Source organism: Crocuta crocuta, unplaced genomic scaffold (genome assembly GCF_008692635.1).
Source record: "Crocuta crocuta isolate KB4526 unplaced genomic scaffold, BGI_CrCroc_1.0 scaffold1353, whole genome shotgun sequence".
Lineage (NCBI taxonomy): Eukaryota > Metazoa > Chordata > Mammalia > Carnivora > Hyaenidae > Crocuta > Crocuta crocuta.
Genome location: NW_027528203.1, coordinates 82,731 through 101,236, shown reverse-complemented (window position 1 = coordinate 101,236; position 18,506 = coordinate 82,731). Strand labels below are relative to the sequence as shown.

The following is an 18,506-nucleotide window of genomic DNA, read 5'->3' as shown; positions in this document are numbered from 1 at the left end:
GATCTTCTTAAAATCATTACCTTTTAAAAGGATCAGAAAACAGAATAGATTTATTAGATAGAAGTGTTCTACAGTAAAAGTTTATCTCAAACGTACAGCAACTAATGAACTTCAGTGCCAGGGAGATATAATAAAAATAATAACATAATATTATAATTGCCACCATTATTTTATTTTATATACTAAATTAATAATTAAACAACATTTAATATACTAATATGAATATAATTAATTTTAATATATTTAGCATGGAATATTAAATACAAATATAGTTAAATAAATCTATTTTAGCTTTAAATATACAACTATATGTAATAGCAGATATGAATTCTAAATTCATATCTAAATATGAACTGAGCCCTTATTCTGTTTTGCCATTAAACAATATCCTTAGGAGTTAAATGGAATTTATTATCTACTTTAACCACTCAGTTTATAAAGCATCCACAGCATAAAATGATCCAACTTCTGCCTAATATCTATTTTGCAACTGAAAGTAGCCTTACCTGTCACATTTTGCTATTTTTCATTATTAACATATATACTTGCTAGCATTTCACTTGCCTGTACAGGTACACACAATAGAAAGGATAGCAAATTCATAATGGACAGTCCTGGCAGGATCTGGCGCTCCAGGAACATAGAAGAATGAATGTTGATCATTTCTTCTTGACTCATGCTCTCATTATGGTGACGAGTTGCAAGATGGTGGTCCATAACCATCATATATATCATCAGCCCCATTACAGGAATACAGAAAAAGAGGCTCACAAGAAAGGACCGTCTCCACCTTACATAGAAAAGAAAAATCATTTGAATAAGTAGCTTATGGTTAAAGAGTCTATGTACTATAGGGAAATACAAATTGCGACCACTCCACTCAATATAAGGATGACACTATAAAAACTGACATGCCAACAGGATGTTAAATTTATAACAAGGAGTCAAAATCTGTTTTTCACTAACACACCAAAAGCACTTACTGTCTTATTTCTCGTTTATGGTCCAGGTGGCTTGCTGACCGATCCTTTTTGACCAATGAAGCTTCAAAACCTAAGTTCTAAAGAAATTCATGAGAAAATAATTATTTCACTAAATGTATAAATATTATATAGAGAAATTCTAAGTCATGGTATTGTCATTAAGAACAATTCAACTCAATTTCTGAATGCAAGTCACTGTAGAGAATATAAAGATGAAGATGTGCTTCCTTCTCTTTTGTTTGTTTATAATCTTTCATCAAAGAAATTAATATTTCCCAACTCAAGTTAATATCTATCCTACTGTTCTCAAACTAATGATTTAACTCAAGTGCAGGTGTCCTCACTAGAGATTCTCATTACATCAAAAAGTAAGCTAAAGCTTCCATGAAGTAATGTTAGAAAAAAATCAGAATCTGTTGCTTGGTTAGGCTGACAGTGTTTGATGATGTAATAAAGACAGAATTCAATAGTAAAATCACAAATCTTATATTTAGATAAGTGTCATCCACTAGTATTAATGTACATTAATCACTTCTATCAAAGTTTAGCTTTGACATCTATCCATCCCTCCCCTGAACAAGTACAGAAAACTGATTAATAGGCCACAAAACTAGCACCATATTAAATATATTATTCAAGTCTTTGCTTTTGCAAGCTTTACTCTAATTCTATCACAAAAGAACATGAACAAAAATTTTCCTCAATAAAACAAAGTATTAAAGAAAACTACACATAAGTAAGACTAATATATGCACAGACAGTAACATACACTGTACTTTCAACTGGTCAGAAAAATGCTGTCATCTTAAATTTGTTGGCAATGTAGCACAGTGAAAAAAACAACCATGAAATTTGGAGTCAGAAAGAAAGGCTCAAATCCCAGCTAGGACACTTACTAGCTATGTGACTTTGGGCAAGTAACTTAACTTCTCTCAACCTGAGTTTCTCCACCACCAAAATGAAGATGACAGCACTGTTGTGAGAATTAAATTAAGAGTGAAGCTTTGCATTCTTGGTAACTGGCTCACAGTAGATACTTGACAATGCTAGCTTCACAAAGGTGTTAATGGTATTATTATCTATACTAATAGGATCTTATTTGAACTATTAATATCTTCAGATCATGATTAACACCAAGGCTATACCACAGTAAAGCTTTTAAAGCAGTCTCACGTGTACTACCACCACTTAAGATTTATTGAAGATCACAGGATAAATTTGCTACCAAGACAAGAGTTTGGTCTTTTGAATTCCTTACTTTAACTTAAAAATACATCATTTGCAAGCAGAATCAGACCTATAAATACAAAGAACAATCTGATGGTTGCCAGGGGGGAGGTAGGTGGGAAACGAGTAAAATGGGTGAAGAGGAGTGGAGATACAGACTTCTAATTATGGAATGAGTACATCATGGGAATAAATGGCACAGGATAGGGAATACAGTCAATGGTACTACACTAGTGTTGTATGCTGACAGATGGCAGCTACACTTGTGGTGAGCATAGCATAACTATGGAGTTATAGATCACTATGCTGTATACCCAAAAGTAATGTAACGTCATTGTGTCAACTATACTCAAATTTTTAAAAAACTACATCATTTGCTTTGACCTAACAAACAATAAAGCATCTAGCATGATGCTTTGCTTTCCTAGTGATTAATTAATCTTACAACAAATTGTAATTTACTTTCAATTTCTAAATATTTTAAAATGATCTGTGGTTATACCTACGGTCTGCTCCTGATTAATACTGTCGATATGCCTTTGCCTGACTCTTCCTGACAAACACCAAGAAAAAAAGGGGGTAAATACATGTTAAATTTGAGACAGACTTTATTGAGAGTAATCAGAGGGGCCTGATCTTTATCAGTCTATCTGATACAAACCAGAAGTGATTCAATGGAGTGCTGACTGAAAAGATACAAACACAGAAATGCAAAGTCTTAACACTTACTTCAACTGTATGGATAATATCCCTGGGGCCAATAATTTCTGGGTCATACTTAATATGTGCTTTGTTGGTTGCCAGGGCCACAGAACAGTAGAAGATTCCTCTGTGTTTTGTGAGGATAGACTCTATTTTATGTACACAGGAGGCACACGTCATTCCTCTCACCTGTTAAAGACAAAGGTTTTATTATTCAGAAATCTACCTTTTCCTCTATTAAACATGACTTGTAACATGGGATTAACACAAAAGATCTTATCTGCACTATTAATATGCTTTAAAATGTTTATTAGAATGCGGTTTCTATATAAAATTACATTGAGCAAATATATGGTCCCAGCTGCAACAGGTTAAATAGAAAAGGATCTCACTAAGTCTCCCTCTTCCTGTCAATACTCACTGATAGAGGATTTGACATCTATTGATTCTTGTATTTAATGCTGTGCTTCCCTATAGATTTCTTAGCCTTGAGTATTACTTTTAGTGAAGGTTGATGGATGACAAAAGTGTTATATACCTCTTGGGTGAGGCTACAGTTCAGCTGGGTATTAAATTCTAAAATGGAGTAGCAGAACTTCTGGAATGACTGTATTTGGAGCTTAGCAAATTCTTTCCCCAAAACGCAATGATAAAATTGGACAAAGCTTCAAAAAACAACCATTTAAAGACTCTGGGAACTAACTAAAGAGTATATTCATTAGTTTAAGAATTAGGTACTGAAAGAATACCAGTAATGGTAAAGATCTTTGAAAATTCTCCCCTCCATAAAAGCAGTGAGAAAAATGGGAAAAAAAAAAACAAAAAACAGAACCAACTTTATAAGAAACTGAAATTAAATAAAAGTTTTTAGCAATCCAGGAAGAATTTATTCAAGAAAATCAGATGAATCCAATGAAACAGCAAGATATGTGCTATTATCTGTATTATAATTTGCCTTATTCTCATCCTCTCCCCTCCAGCTCTGTGGTGGCCATGAAGACTAGCAGCCCAGTGAGGGTGAAAAACAGCATCAGGGAAGCCACCAGCGAGAGCAGAAAATGGTTGGAACTCCTTCAAAACCTCATTCCTAGGAAACTGTTATTATACGATCTGGCTGATGGTTCTCTGAAATATCCATCCCACTTGCAAAGATGTCTGCGTTCACCCTGACTGGCGCTCAGTGAATTCCCTGGGAGAATTTGTCAAAAATAATTCAAGGTAATTATTAATCTTGTAGCTGCCTAAGGCAAACAATAACACTTGGGGCAAACAATAGGCTAACCAAAAAGCCTAAAGGAAAAACTGGGAAGCAAGATATACATAAGACCTCCAACATATTCCTAAAAATCTAGAAGGTGATTCACATGCAAAGGATTGTACACATGTCCAAGACTGTATGCATACTAAGACCTAAAAGGTCCTAATCTCTCACCTCAGGCTGACCAGTAGGCTCTATAGAAACAGGAAGTGAAGACTAAGGCAAATTGACAACTGCATAGCTTGGTGTTGAAGGCATGCACAGAGATCCTGAGCAAAGACTGGGAGACTTACTGGTTCCAAGTATTTAAGTAACTCTCTGTCCAATCATTAGCTGACCACTGAGCTAATCAAGCAGAAACTTCAGTGGCCACATATAACAAAGAATATAGATTTTATAGAATTATTTCAAAAAAGTCACTAAACAAACAATAACAATGGCAAAAAGCAACAACAACAAACCCTGAGAGGTGGAAATGACCCTTATTTCCAGAGTTGCCACATATTTCCAACAAATAATTGTGAGACATGCGATGAAACAAGAAAGTATGGTCCATATAAAGGGAAAAAAGCAATCAATAGAAACTGTCCCTTAGGAAGTCCAGACATTGGACTTATGAGACAAAGATATTAAATCAGTTATTTAGAATATATTCAAGGGGAGGCAAGATGGCAGAGAAGTAGGGGAGCTCTGTACATTTCACTCACCCCCATCTCTCAAATGGAGAAGGCCTGAAGCCATAGGAACCCTTACAGAATGGCAGGAGTTTGGGAGGAAAAGAAGACAGAGTCTACAGAGAAAACAACCATATAGGTGTATGAGTGTGAACTGGGGAAGAGAAAAATGGGCCAGGACCCAGAGACACGGAGGGAGGGGAGGGAGTCCCCTTTGTGGGGAGCCGCGGTGAGTCGAGGGGAAAATAAACAGCGGCTGAAACTGCTCATAGAACTGTCCCTGTCCTTGGATAAGAGAAAAACCTAGGCTCGGGAAAGAAAGTAATCCAGTTTCTTGCTACGGAGCTGACATTGAGCTGGATGCCCAGGTACCAGGCGGCGCCAGGAGGAACTGCTCCTCTGTTCTCCCGCTCCACCTGGAAGGGAAGCAACGAGGCCTGAAACTGCTCCACTGCTCTTTGGGCTCCATCCCCAGTGGGGAAGCAGCTGGCTTGAAATGGCTTGGAAGGACTTGGCCTGAGGGTTTACATTTCAGGCAGTATCATAAAGCACAAGGACTAAGATCTGGAACGAGGCATGGCTTGATACATACAAAACGGCCCACCTTGGCTATGTCCGTGGCACTGGAAGAACGGACCCAAAAGAGTAATTTGCAATGCTTGGTTTGAGAAGTGACTCGGGAACCGCCATTTTACTCTGCACAAACACACACCAAGGTGGGGCCTCAGGGAGTAGCCTACAGGACCCCCAATGGAGGCAAGATGTACCTACACCAAACCATGCCCATCCACACTGGAGAACTGTCTTTTTTATTTTAACTGGAGCCCAGGGCAACACCAACATGTATACACTACCCTGATTAATTCTAGATCAATCCTTTCTATTCAGATATATTTTCCGTTGTCTCACTTGTATCCCTCCTCTCTGCTGGACTAGGCACTCTGGTCATTGGGTTGCTTAAACAGTCACATTTAATTCATTTCCTAGATGTATATTCTACGCCTCCACTGCTATCTTTCTATCTCTCTCTCTCTCTGGAGTAAACAGATGATATAGTTTCTCAGAGTAAGATTATCTTTGCTTCTTTCTCCTTGCCTCTTAACATATTCTCCTCTTTCTCTCTCTGAATTAAGCCTCTTAGTCTCTCTGCTGGTCACTGTCCAATTTTGCTTTCTCCCTGCCCTGATATTTCTCTCTTTGTATATGCTCTTCCATCAGCACTGCATACACCCTGCTATTTATTTGAAGCTGGGAATTCTGGTTTTATGGTTTTAGACTGTTCTTTGTCTTTTGGGGGTTTTTTTCTTCGCTTTCCTTATTTTTTATTATTTGTTTTCCCTCCATCATCTTTTTTTTTGCTTCTGGTTTTCCCCCCTTTTGGTCTGCTTGTTTGTTGGATTTGTTGGTGCGTTTGTGTGCCTTTCTTCCCTGTGTGTCTGTCTGTCTGTTTTCTTCTCCAGGGCTACCTCAAGAAACAAGCCAAAGCAAACATGGTGGAGAGTGCCAAATACCACTACGAGTACAGAAATAAAATAAACAAAGTCTCAACAAGAGAGACCAAGAGATACCAGTCAAAGTACACTTCCTGAAGAGAGAGGCCGTAGACAGTCCAAACCCTTTTTTTAATACAGCAGTACTCACAGGTGCAGAGTGCATAACAAGCTTTAAAACTAACAAGACACAGAAAGCTAGCCAAAGTGACGAAATGGAAGAACTCTCCTCTAAAGAAATTCCAGGAAGAAATGACAGCTAAAGAATGGCTCAAAACAGATAATAAGTAACATAACTGAACAAGACTTTAGAAAAATACTCATAAAATTAATCGCTGGGTTTGAAAAAGGCATGGAAGACATCAGAGAAACTATTGCTACAAAGACTATGGAGCTTCAAAATAGTTATCATGAATTTAAAAATGCTAAAAATGAGATGCATAAAAATGGAGACATCCAATGCACGGATTGAAGAGGCAGAGATGAGTATAGGTAAATTAGAAGACAATTATAGAAAAAGAAAAAGCCGAGAAAAAGAGACNGGCACTTGTTGGGATGAGCACTGGGTGTTATATGGAAACCAATTTGATAAGAAGCTAACAAAAATAATTTTTAAAAAATCCAATGAACTAAAAAAAGCCAGATAAACATGTCTGAAGAATTAAAGGAAAATATGAAAACAATGTTTCACCAAAAATAGTATCAATAAACAGAGAGATTATATAAATGGCCCCGTGGACAGTCTGGAATTGAAAAGTATAATACTTGAAATGAAAGCATTACTGAGAGGGAAATGTGTACTTGTAAACGCCAATATTAAAAAATAAGATCCCAAATAAATGACTTACACTTTCACCTTAAGATACTAAAGAAGACAAGGAAACTAAACATAAAGCAAGCAAAAGGAAGAAAATTAAAGATTAGAGTGGACACTCACAAAAGAGAGAATAGAGATAATTAATAAAACCAAAAATTGTTTTTCTGAAAGGCTGACAAAACTGACAAATTTTTGGCTAGACTGACCAAGGAATAAAAGAAAGAATACTCAAATGCTTAGTATCAAGAATGAGGAGTGAATAGTAACAAACATGAGGTTTCTTTTTTGGGCTGACAAAAATGTTTTAAAATTAGATATGGTGATAACTGCAAGTTTGTAGATATAAAAAAACACTGAATTAGGGGGGCCTGGGTGGCTCAGTCGGTTAAGCATCCTGCTGTAGCTCAGATCATGATCTCATAGTTCATGAGTTGGAGCCCCGCTTCTGGCTCCATGCTCACAGCTCAGAGCTTGGAGCCTGCTTTGGGTTCTGCGTTTCCCTCTCTCTCTGCCTCTTCCCTACTCAGACAGACTCTGTCTCTTTCTCTCTCACCAAAATGAATAAACATAAAAAATTTTTAAACACTGAGTTGTATACTTTAAAAGCATGAGTTTCATGGCATGTGAATAACATTTCAATAAAGCTATTAATCTTTAGAATCTTCAAAAAAAATAAAAGCCAATGGGGGTGCCTGCCTGGATCAGTTGGTGAAGTATGCAGCTCTTGATCTTGAGACTGTAGGTTCGAACCCTATGTTGGATGTAGAGATTACTTAAAAATAAACATGGATGGACCTTGAGCGTGTTATGCTGAGCGAAATAAGTCANGGGGCTTGGGTGGCTCAGTTGGTTGAGTACCCGACTCGTGATTTCATCTCAGGTCATGATCCCAGGGTTATAGGATTGAGCCCTCTGTTGGGCTCTGCACTTAAGTGGGAAACCTGCTTAAGATCCTCTCTCTCTCCTCTGCCCCTCTTCCGCACTCCCACTCTCTGTCTCTCACTTTAAATATTAACTAATTAAGTCTTGGGGCACATGGGTGGCTCAGTCGGTGGAGTGTCCAGGTCTTGATTTAGGCTCAGGTCATGATCCCAGGGTCATAGGATCAAGCATCCTATTGGGCTCCTCACTAAGTACAGAGACTGCTTGAAATTCTCTCTCCCTCTGTCTGTCTCCCTTTGCCCCTCTCCCCATCTCTTCGTCTTGCGCTTCCCCCCTCCCAAAATACTATAATGAACATCTTTGCATACATGTCATTTCATACATATGCAACTATGTCTGTAGGATAACTTCCTATAAAAAGCAAAGGGATGTACAATTTTACTTTTCATAAATATTGCCTAATTCCCCTGTTGACAGCTTGCAATGACCCTCCAACTGCAATATATGAGAGATGACACAGAGTTAACAAAATTGTTTTTTACCTTTACCAATTTAATAGGTTGAAAAAGGTATTTCATTGCAGTTTTAATTTGCTTTATTCTTATAACAAGTGAGGGTGAACATCTTTTCATATGTTTAAAGTGGTAATGTTTTTGATTTTCTGTGAACTGTCAGTTCATATCCTTTACTATCGCTCTTTTGGGTTGCTGGTTCTAACTGATTTACAACAGTTCTTTGTACATTAAGAAAATTAACCTTCATCTATGATAAGAAATAAATTATTTTACCTGTATTTTGACTTTGTTTATGGTGTTTTACATTCCAAAAATAAATTTTTATGTACATGAATTTATCAATCGTTCCTTTTTGGGTTTGTATGATGTTTAGAAAGACCATGTCCACTCTAATATTATTTTTTAAGTGATAGATTAGATGTTATTATTGGGAAAAGCTGGGTAGAAGCTTCATAGATATTCCCTACTATTTTTGCAACTTTGTGAATCTAAAATTGTTCACACAATGGATTAACAGACTTATGTATAGTAAAGCAAATACACTAAAATGCCAATAGAGAATCTAAGTGGTGTATATAACGGTGTCCACTGTACAATTCTTTTGATTTTCTTGATGTCTGAAGTTTTTATACTAAAAGACTGGGAAAAGGGCACTAAATATTTCTTCTTGTAATTTCACGGTTTTATTTTTTACATTCAAATTTTTGATTGACCTAATACCAATTTTGGTACAGGGTTAATTTTTTTTGTTTTAATTGTTTAAGGTATAAAATAAAATGACCATGGTACACCAATATACCTTCCACCTGGTTTTATGACTTCATTACAAAATTTCAGCCTTCAATGCAGTTGAAATTTTGTCTTTTCTATGCTACTAGATAGGAATCATACTATATTTTAAAAGTTGATTTTTATCTATTTATTCAAACCTAATTCTTCTTTGTTGGTTCTCAGTAAACATATGATTATTTCTTACATTCCATGCTTAAAGGCCACCATTAAGTATATCTTATCCTTCTATTTTCCAGTTTCCTTAATTTTCCTTTTATGCTTTATTTTCTCAAACCTTAAATATCTTTGAAACTATTTTCTGAACNATTCAAATTTTTGATTGACCTAATACCAATTTTGGTACAGGGTTAATTTTTTTTGTTTTAATTGTTTAAGGTATAAAATAAAATGACCATGGTACACCAATATACCTTCCACCTGGTTTTATGACTTCATTACAAAATTTCAGCCTTCAATGCAGTTGAAATTTTGTCTTTTCTATGCTACTAGATAGGAATCATACTATATTTTAAAAGTTGATTTTTATTTATTTATTCAAACCTAATTCTTCTTTGTTGGTTCTCAATAAACATATGATTATTTCTTAAATTCCATGCTTTAAGGCCACCATTAAGTATATCCTATCCTTCTATTTTCCAGTTTCCTTAATTTTCCTGTTATGCTTTATTTTCTCAAAACTTAAATATCTTTGAAACTATTTTCTGAATCCTCCTCCAGAATTTTTCTTGGAAATTGTATTAATAACACAAAAATGATTACTTACAACAAGTTCCAAAACACCATCTCCTTCATCAGCATTTTCTATCATAGTGGCTCCAAATCCGAGTTCTCGGATGAACTCTGCTATCATTGGGGGCTGTATAACAGCAGGATTATATCTTACTTCTGCCTTGCCAGCCATTAGAGCCACAAGTACGGAATATATTCCTGGAAGCATTGATAAGAAAAATAATTGAGATAATATCCTTATAAAAAGAGGAATGTCATAATAGTTTTTATATTTGTGAAAAGATTAAAGTGAATCTAGAGAAATTTATTACTAAACTTTTATATAATCTTGAACCTAAACCAAATAAAACTAGCTGAATGGGGACCTTATTTTCTAAAACTTTTTATTACAGAAAATTTCCACTATACATATATGTGTATATATATATGTATGTATGTATATATATATATACATACACACACACACAAGAGAGAACAGCACAATAAACTTGATATAACCATATGATCTTGTTTCATCAATATCCCTATCCTCTTACTTCCTGTACTCTACTCTGATGATTTTCAAGCAAAACCCAGATAACATCATTTCATATGTAGATATTTAAATATCCATCGCTAAAAGATAGACTCTTCTCCTTAAAAAAAATCCACAATACCATTAACACACCTGAAGTTAAGTCCTCAATATCACCAAATATCCATGTAGAATTCACATTTCCAGAATTGTCTTATAACTGTTTATTAATTTAACATAGTTTGTTTGTTTTAATTAGTATCCAAATCAGACCCATATATTGCAATACATTGAGGCCTTAACATGTAAATATAAAGCATTTGTACAAACTAATAAGACCTAGAGAAAGGAACTCATGCACTTAAGGAAGTCACTGCAATTATAGTAAGGAATCCAAGAATCTACAAACATGCACATTATAACATTATCAAATAATAGTCATTTCTTAAAACTATCCAGTTTTACTGTCTGGCATACACTAATATACAGTGCTCTTATTCCTAAGGAAAAAAGTGCCATACAACTTGTTAACAGAGCAAAGGAGTTCATTTTATGGTAGTCATCCTGTTCTTTCATGCAAGCCTTTTATTAACAACCATCCTACTTCTATAGGTCAGCTATTGCTGTCATTGTTATAAAGAAAATTAATTTTGCATAGCAGTAAGGCCAGCTCTTTCTAGGAATCTGTGGCACTTGGTGGCTACCTTATAGGGAATGGGGATCAACAGTCCATAGGTCAACTCTGGGGTTTGATAAAAAGAAAAGAAAAGAATTCTAATTTAATAACAGTTTTTAATAAGTAAACAAAGTACCTATATAATCTAAGTTCTCTATATAAAGTACTTACACTCTGGGCTTTGTGGATACCAAATAACTCAGAGGATCAGTTCATAGGAAAGTGTCAGTAATAAGAGTAGGGTATAGAGAAAGTAGGAAAAATCTTTTTGCTTCAGTTGGATGTAATCTATAGCCAAATAGAAATAGAAGGGAAAATCTGACTTTTCAAAAATAGGTTTCATACTTACATAAATTATGGATAATTTTTTAAACTCTTACTTAAACTATAATTAGAACTCTATTCATTTTTAGAAATATAATGCAAACTAAACTTAGAGATGACCAGTGTTACGTAGTTTTTAAAGAAGTGAATATAGTGACCCCAGCTAAGCCAATGGTATTCTTAATTGGGTAAAGAGGTAGTAAAGGGGAGAGTGGGGTGTAACTGGAAGAATCAGCACAATGGATTTAAAAAAAAAAAAGATTCATAATTGGTATAGGCATTGCATGTCTCATGAAAAAGGCTATTTTGGAATTGCCCAAACATAGTTGGTTCTCAAATTAAACAGGAAACTTAGAAACTTCTTTTGCTTTCATATGTTCACAACCTCCCTCCTTTCCTGTTTTAATCAATGAAAGTGTAATATAAGCTTTAGCCTCAACTGCATTCTAACTAGATAGAATGGAGACTAAAATCACACGCAAATATGACATAATGCAGATAAGGTTAATAATGGAATTCGCTCTGTATAACATACATTTTGTTTTAATATTCTGGCCTTTATATAAAAGGTGATTCTATGGGCCACAGGCCTGTATTATTATATATTCTGAGTTATTTCCCCACAATAGACAGGATAAGATGATACTAATCTTACTTATTTGGCCCTTGTGACTATCAGCATGTATTATTTAAGAAACCTTGGGTTAGGGGTGCCTGGGTGGCTCAGTCAGTTTAACGTCCGACTTCAGCTCAGGTCATGATCTCGCGGATCGTGGGTTGGAGCCCCAAGTCAGGCTCTTTACTGACAGCTCAGAGCCTAGAGTCTGCTTCGGATTCTATGTCTCCCTCTCTCTCTCCCCCCTCCCCTGCTCATTTTCATTCTCCCTCTCTCTCCCCTTCAAAAATAAACAAACATTAAAAAAAAAAAAAAGAAATATGGGGCTAGGGCTGTCAAAGTACCAAACCTATGACTTCAGTTTCATTAAACATAACCGTATATATTTAAGGGTTAACAAATCTTATGCCACAGTGTGAAGTCATATATTAATATGAGTGCAACCTTATAAGGTAAAATATTTGGGTATGACTGAATAAAAAAAAGTATGCTCTAAATTTTCCAAGATTTTGTAACCCAGTATTAAAATTTGTACACAATATTGAGTAACTTGTTAACATTTTTACTGAAATATCATTGATCATACTGTTGGAAAAGAATAATATAATTCTAAACAAACTTGGTTTTGGTCTGGTGGTTGGTTCAAGTATAGTGATATTGAATCTTATGGACTGTAGCTATTTTTAAGCTTAATCATAAAATTTGTATGTTTTTCTTAAAAAGCATTGCAGCCAAGGTCAACAGAGAATAGTAAACTTAAAATATATATTTCTTTCTGCTATTTTCATGCACTTTTCATTGATATTAAAATGTGATCATGAGGTAAACAAGATAGGAACTCTATCTAAAGGAACAGAACACAAAAACTGACTGTCAGAGAATCAGGGTTTTCCTGCACATCATTGATATGCATGACTTCATAAGGCCTTGGCAAGAATCACAAAAATTGTTACTAAATACCCAAAGGATCAAAAAAGCACAGTCTTCAATTCAGCACACAAAATAACAGGCTACAAAAGTGTCTCACCTTCTTCTCGTCTTAAATTCCGTTCAATGTTTGCTACACAGGAAGCACAAGTCATACCAGTGACCTGTATGTAACACTTAGACGAAGTCTTTGCCTCCGCATCATGAATTGGCATCGTCATTTTAGTATAAAATTCATTAGTTGAGGTCAGAAGCGGCATTTCTGATGAGGTCTGAGCTATTATTATCAACGGCTCATTTGTATCTGGTAGACAGGGAAAGATTCTTTTCATTTAAGATACTCTTTAGTTGCACCCTTGTCATTCATCACCATCCACGCCTCGAGGTACTGTCAATCCACACCTTTAAACCAGCATAGACCTAGAGCTCTCAGCACCGTTATCTTTATACTTTCTAGGAAGTGACTTAAAATACTGCCCATCCCAGTTCTTTGGGTCGGAACTAAATGAATAAACAAAACTTTGGTTATACCAAGTTCTTCTAGACATTTTCTCCACTGCAAACCCCAGATAGAGAGTAGTTTGTTAATGGACAGCTCTTATTTTTTTTAATGTTTTTTATTCATTTATTTTTTTAAAGATCTATTTTTTAATTAATTTATTTTTTCAATATTTTTATTTATTTCTGGGAGAGAGAGAGAGAGACAGCATGAGCAGGGGAGGGTCAGAGAGAGAGGGAGATACAGACTCTGAAATAGGCTCGAGGCTCTGAGCTGGCAGTCAGCACAGAGCCCGACGCGGGGCTCGAACCCACGAACCGCGAGATCATGACTTAAGCGAAAGTCGGACGCTTAACCGACTAAGCCACCCAGGCAACCCTGTTTTTTATTTATTTCTAAGAGAGAGGGACAGCGTGAGCAGCAGAGGGTCAGAGAGAGAGGGAGACACAGAATCTGAAACAGGCTCCAGACTCTGAGCTAGCTGTCAGCACAGAGCACGACGCGGGGCTCGAACCCACAAACGGTGAGATCATGACCTGAGCCGAAGTCGGAAGCTTAACGACTAAGCCACGCAGGCGCCCCCCCAAGACAGCTCTTATTTTTATGATGAATTTTTATCATGTTAATGATTTGCATACTACCATTAAAGCAATTTATGATACAGTAAGTGGAACAAAAAAGCAATTAACAAAACAGCGCTGCAGTATGATGTCATTTAGAAAGTTTTTGTATACATGTATATATGAGACTATGCATAAGAAAATCGGGGACGCTACATTCCAAAATATTAATAACGGTGACTACTTCTGGGGAATGGGGATAAGGCAGGTATAGAATAACAGACACATTTTCTCTACAGATACTTCTGTATTGATTGAATTTTAAACACTAATGTGTAGTGTTTTTAATTTTTTTAATTAAAATTTTTCTTAATGTTTATTTATTTTTGAGAGACGGAGAAAGACACAGAGTACGAGCAGGGGAAGGGCAGAGAGAAGAGGGACACAGAATCTGAAGCAGACTCCAGGCTCTGAGCTGTCAACACAGAGCCTGAGATGGAGCTTGAACCCACAAACCATGAGATCATGACCTGAACTGAGTCGGTCCCTTAACCGACTGAGCCACCCAGGCACCCCTATAGTATTTTTTAAATTAAAATGTCTTTGTGGACAATGGAAGAAAAGACAAGGAGAAAGTCAACAGAAACCTTTATTTTGTTCAAGGGAATATTTGGAAAATCTCTCCATAGAATGTTTATGCACTGTGGAGCAATGGGAAGCTCCTATCATCCAGAAATTCCCCTGCAGTCTCAGAAAATCTGCTATTCTGTTTTAGTTTATCCACTTAAGTGTTAATCACCTCCAAGAAGGGAAAAGTTATTCTCTCCAGCACATTCACGGGCCTGCAAAGAAGCTCAAGATGTTATACTCTCCTGCAGCGATAAGGAGGAAAAGAGGTGATGTGGAAATTTCCAGGTACCTATCTAACTTGTTATTTATTCCCCTTGGGCAAAAACACTGCTTCAGCTCTATTTGGCTAACCCACAGAGGAATCCCTTCATAGAAGAGTTGGTTTTCAGGATGCCAAAAAGGGCATCTTTTGCAGAAACTTTAACAAAAGCCCGACCATTTTCCTAATAAATAATGATCCATACTTTCCAAATCAGTATAATAATGGCTGTTAAATTTTAACACACACACACACACACACACACACACACACACACACACACACTAACCTAGGGGATTTTCTTAAAATGCAGGTTCTGATTCAGGACATTTAGGATGGCGCCTGATATTCTGCACTTCCACCACATTCCCAGGTGATGGCACTACAGCCAGTCTGGGTATAGTAAAGGGCACCGATCACAACTGACTAGACACTTCCAATTCCAAAATTAGTCAACCTAATTTCAAAACTACATTCATTCAGATTATGAGAGCATTATTTAGAACACAGACAGCAAAATTTACCAAATTCTACTGTTATCTTAAACATTTCAAAAAGGAAGCTCATTTGCCCAAAGGAAATAGCTTTGACTTTGAAAAATAAAACATTATTTTAATCCAGCCAGGAGTTTATTTCATTCTCTCATAATTACTGTCAAGCTTTCATATTGAACTTAGACGCTAAAAAAAAGTTTATACTGCTAATTACTTTAGGTCCTGTTCCAGAGTAATTCAGTTATTTCAGGTACCAGAGATAACCCATAATAAAATTTGCAATTTTCATACTCTGGAAGTACAGTACTGAATTAAAATAAGTCACAGAAGTAGTCCTGTTTAGCTACCTTGGCATGACCTCTCAACAAAGATCCATAAAATTGTGCACTTTAACCCAGTGAGTGTGGCAAATAAAAGAGCAAAAGCTTCCATCTTCCACAGAAGTAGTGCAGGTATTAAAAAGCCACACTGAATTAAATGGCTACTTTCCTTCGATTAGATTTTCTATAGGCTGTAGTGACACTATTCATGCTTCAGTGAATCCAAAAGGAAGGAAGGTTGAATTTCTTGCGCTTGAGGCAACAATCAGAAAAGATTCCAAAAATTTCAAGAAAGGGTTGCCAATCTGATCCTTGTAACTGGTAGCTTCAGTGTGTGAATATGAAGAATAAATACATAATCAGAAAATGGATTAAAAAGAATTTATAGCATCATTGCAGCAATGTACTCTCAAATGATTCAGAAAAAGTGTGTGTGTGTGTGTATGTGTGTGTGTGTCTGTCTGTCTGTCTGTCGAGAGAGAGAGAGAGAGAGAGAATGATAAAACAAATGTGGTAAAATATTGACAGCCAGGGAATGTGAGAGAAATTGGTAAACAGGAATTCTTTGTATTGCTTTTGTAGCTTTTCTTTAAGTTTGAAATTAAAAATATATATACAAAAAAAAGAAAAGAATCTGACTATTCTTCTTGCTTTAATTGGTTAATGAAGACTTAACTTCATATATTATATACCTTTTTAGAGAATGATGAGATTGACGGTCATGATAAAATGCATCTCCCATGTAAGGGTAGTTCCATATTTGCAAGTCAACCAATATGATCCATTATATCAACACAAGAAAGGATTAAAACCATATGATCATTTCAGTAGATGCAGAAAAAGCATGTGACAAAGTACAACATCCATTCATCATAAAAACCCACAAAAGAGTAGATCTAGAGTAAACATATTTCAACATAATAAAATGCTTTCTATGAAAAACCCATAGCTAACATCATATCCTATGGTGAAAAACTGACAGCTTTTTTTCTCCTAAGATCAGGAACAAGACAAGGATGTCTGATTTCACCACTTTTATTCAAAATAGAACTGGAAGTCCCAGCCACGGCATCAGACATCAGAAAGAAATAAAAGGCATCCAAATTGGCAAGGAAGAAGGAAAACTTTCACTGTTTGCAGATGACATGATACCATACAGAAAACCCTTGAGTCCACCAAAAACTACTAGGACTGATAAATGAATTCAGTAAGGTTGTAGGATACAAAATCAATGTACAGAAATCTGTTGCATTTCTATGCATCAATAATGAAGCAGCATAAAAAGAAATTAAGAAAGCAATTCCACTTAAAATTGCAACAAAAATAATAAAATACCTATGAATAAACTTAACCAAATAGGTAAAAGACCTGTACTCTGAAAACTATAAAATACTGATGAAAGAAATTGAAAACAACACAAAGAAATGGAAAAACATTCCATGTTCATGGATTGAAAGAACAAATGATGTTAAAATGTCTATACTACCCAAAGCAATCTTACACATTTAATGCAATCTTTATCAAAATACGTACAGCATTTCTCACAGAACTAGAACAAACCATCCTAGGATTTGTATAGAACCACAAAAGACCCTGAATAGTCAAAGCAATCTTGAAAAAGGAAAACAAAACTGGAGGTATCACAATACCAGACTTCACGTTGTATTACAAAGCTGCAGTAGGAAAAACAGTATGGCACTGGTACAAAAATAGACATAGAGATCAACAGAATGGAAAGCCCAGGAATAAGCCCACAACTAAATGGTCAATTAATCTTTGACAAAGGAGGCAAGAATATGCAATGGAATAAAAGACAATATCTTCAACAAATGGTGTTGGAAAAACTGGACAGCTGCACACACTAGAATGAAACTGGGCCACTTTCTTACGCCATACACAAAAATAAATTGAGAATGGACGAAAGGCCTAAATGTGAGACCTGAAACCATAAAAATCCTAGAAGAAAACACAAGTAGTAACTTCACTGACAATGGACAGAGCAGCTTTTTTCTTTTTCTAGATATGTCTCCTGAGGCAAAGGAAACCAAATGAACAATAAACCATCAAGACGACATCAAAATAAAAAGCTTCTGCACAGCAAAGGAAACAATCAACAAAACTAAAAGGCAATCTAGGGAATGAGAGAAGAGATTTGCAAATGACATACCCGAGAAAGGGTTAGTGTCCAAATTCTATAAAGACTTATCAAACTCAACACCCAAAAAACAAATAATCCACTTACAAAGTGGGAAGAACACATGAACAGACATTTCTCCAAAGATGACATAGAGATGGCCAACAGACAGATGGAAAGATGCTGGTCATCACTTACCATCAGGGAAATGAAAATCAATGAAATGAAAAAAATGAAAATCAAAACTTCAATGAGGTATCACCTAATACCTGTCAGAATGGCTAGTATCAACAACAAGAAACAGGTGTTGGCAAGGATGCGGAGAGAGGGGAACCCTCTTGCACTGTTGGTGGGAATGAAAACTGGAACAGCCACTGTGGCAAACAGTATGGAGGTTCCTCAAAGGGTTAAAAATAGAATTACCCTATGATCCAGAAATTGCACTATTTACCCAAAAGATACAGAAACACTAATTCAAAGGGAT

General features: G+C 35.9%; 1 protein-coding gene across 1 annotated transcript in view; it reads right to left on the bottom strand.

Moving 5' to 3' along the window:
* Nucleotides 1-18,506, bottom strand: part of ATP7A (ATPase copper transporting alpha) — a gene marked incomplete at its 3' end in the record, with an annotated part of 73,629 nt that overhangs the window by 38,916 nt on the left and 16,207 nt on the right. The window contains 5 exon segments of the mRNA XM_077752931.1: nucleotides 565-790; nucleotides 984-1,060; nucleotides 2,940-3,101; nucleotides 10,104-10,267; nucleotides 13,227-13,430. Coding sequence (XP_077609057.1) covers nucleotides 565-790; nucleotides 984-1,060; nucleotides 2,940-3,101; nucleotides 10,104-10,267; nucleotides 13,227-13,430 — 833 coding nt within the window.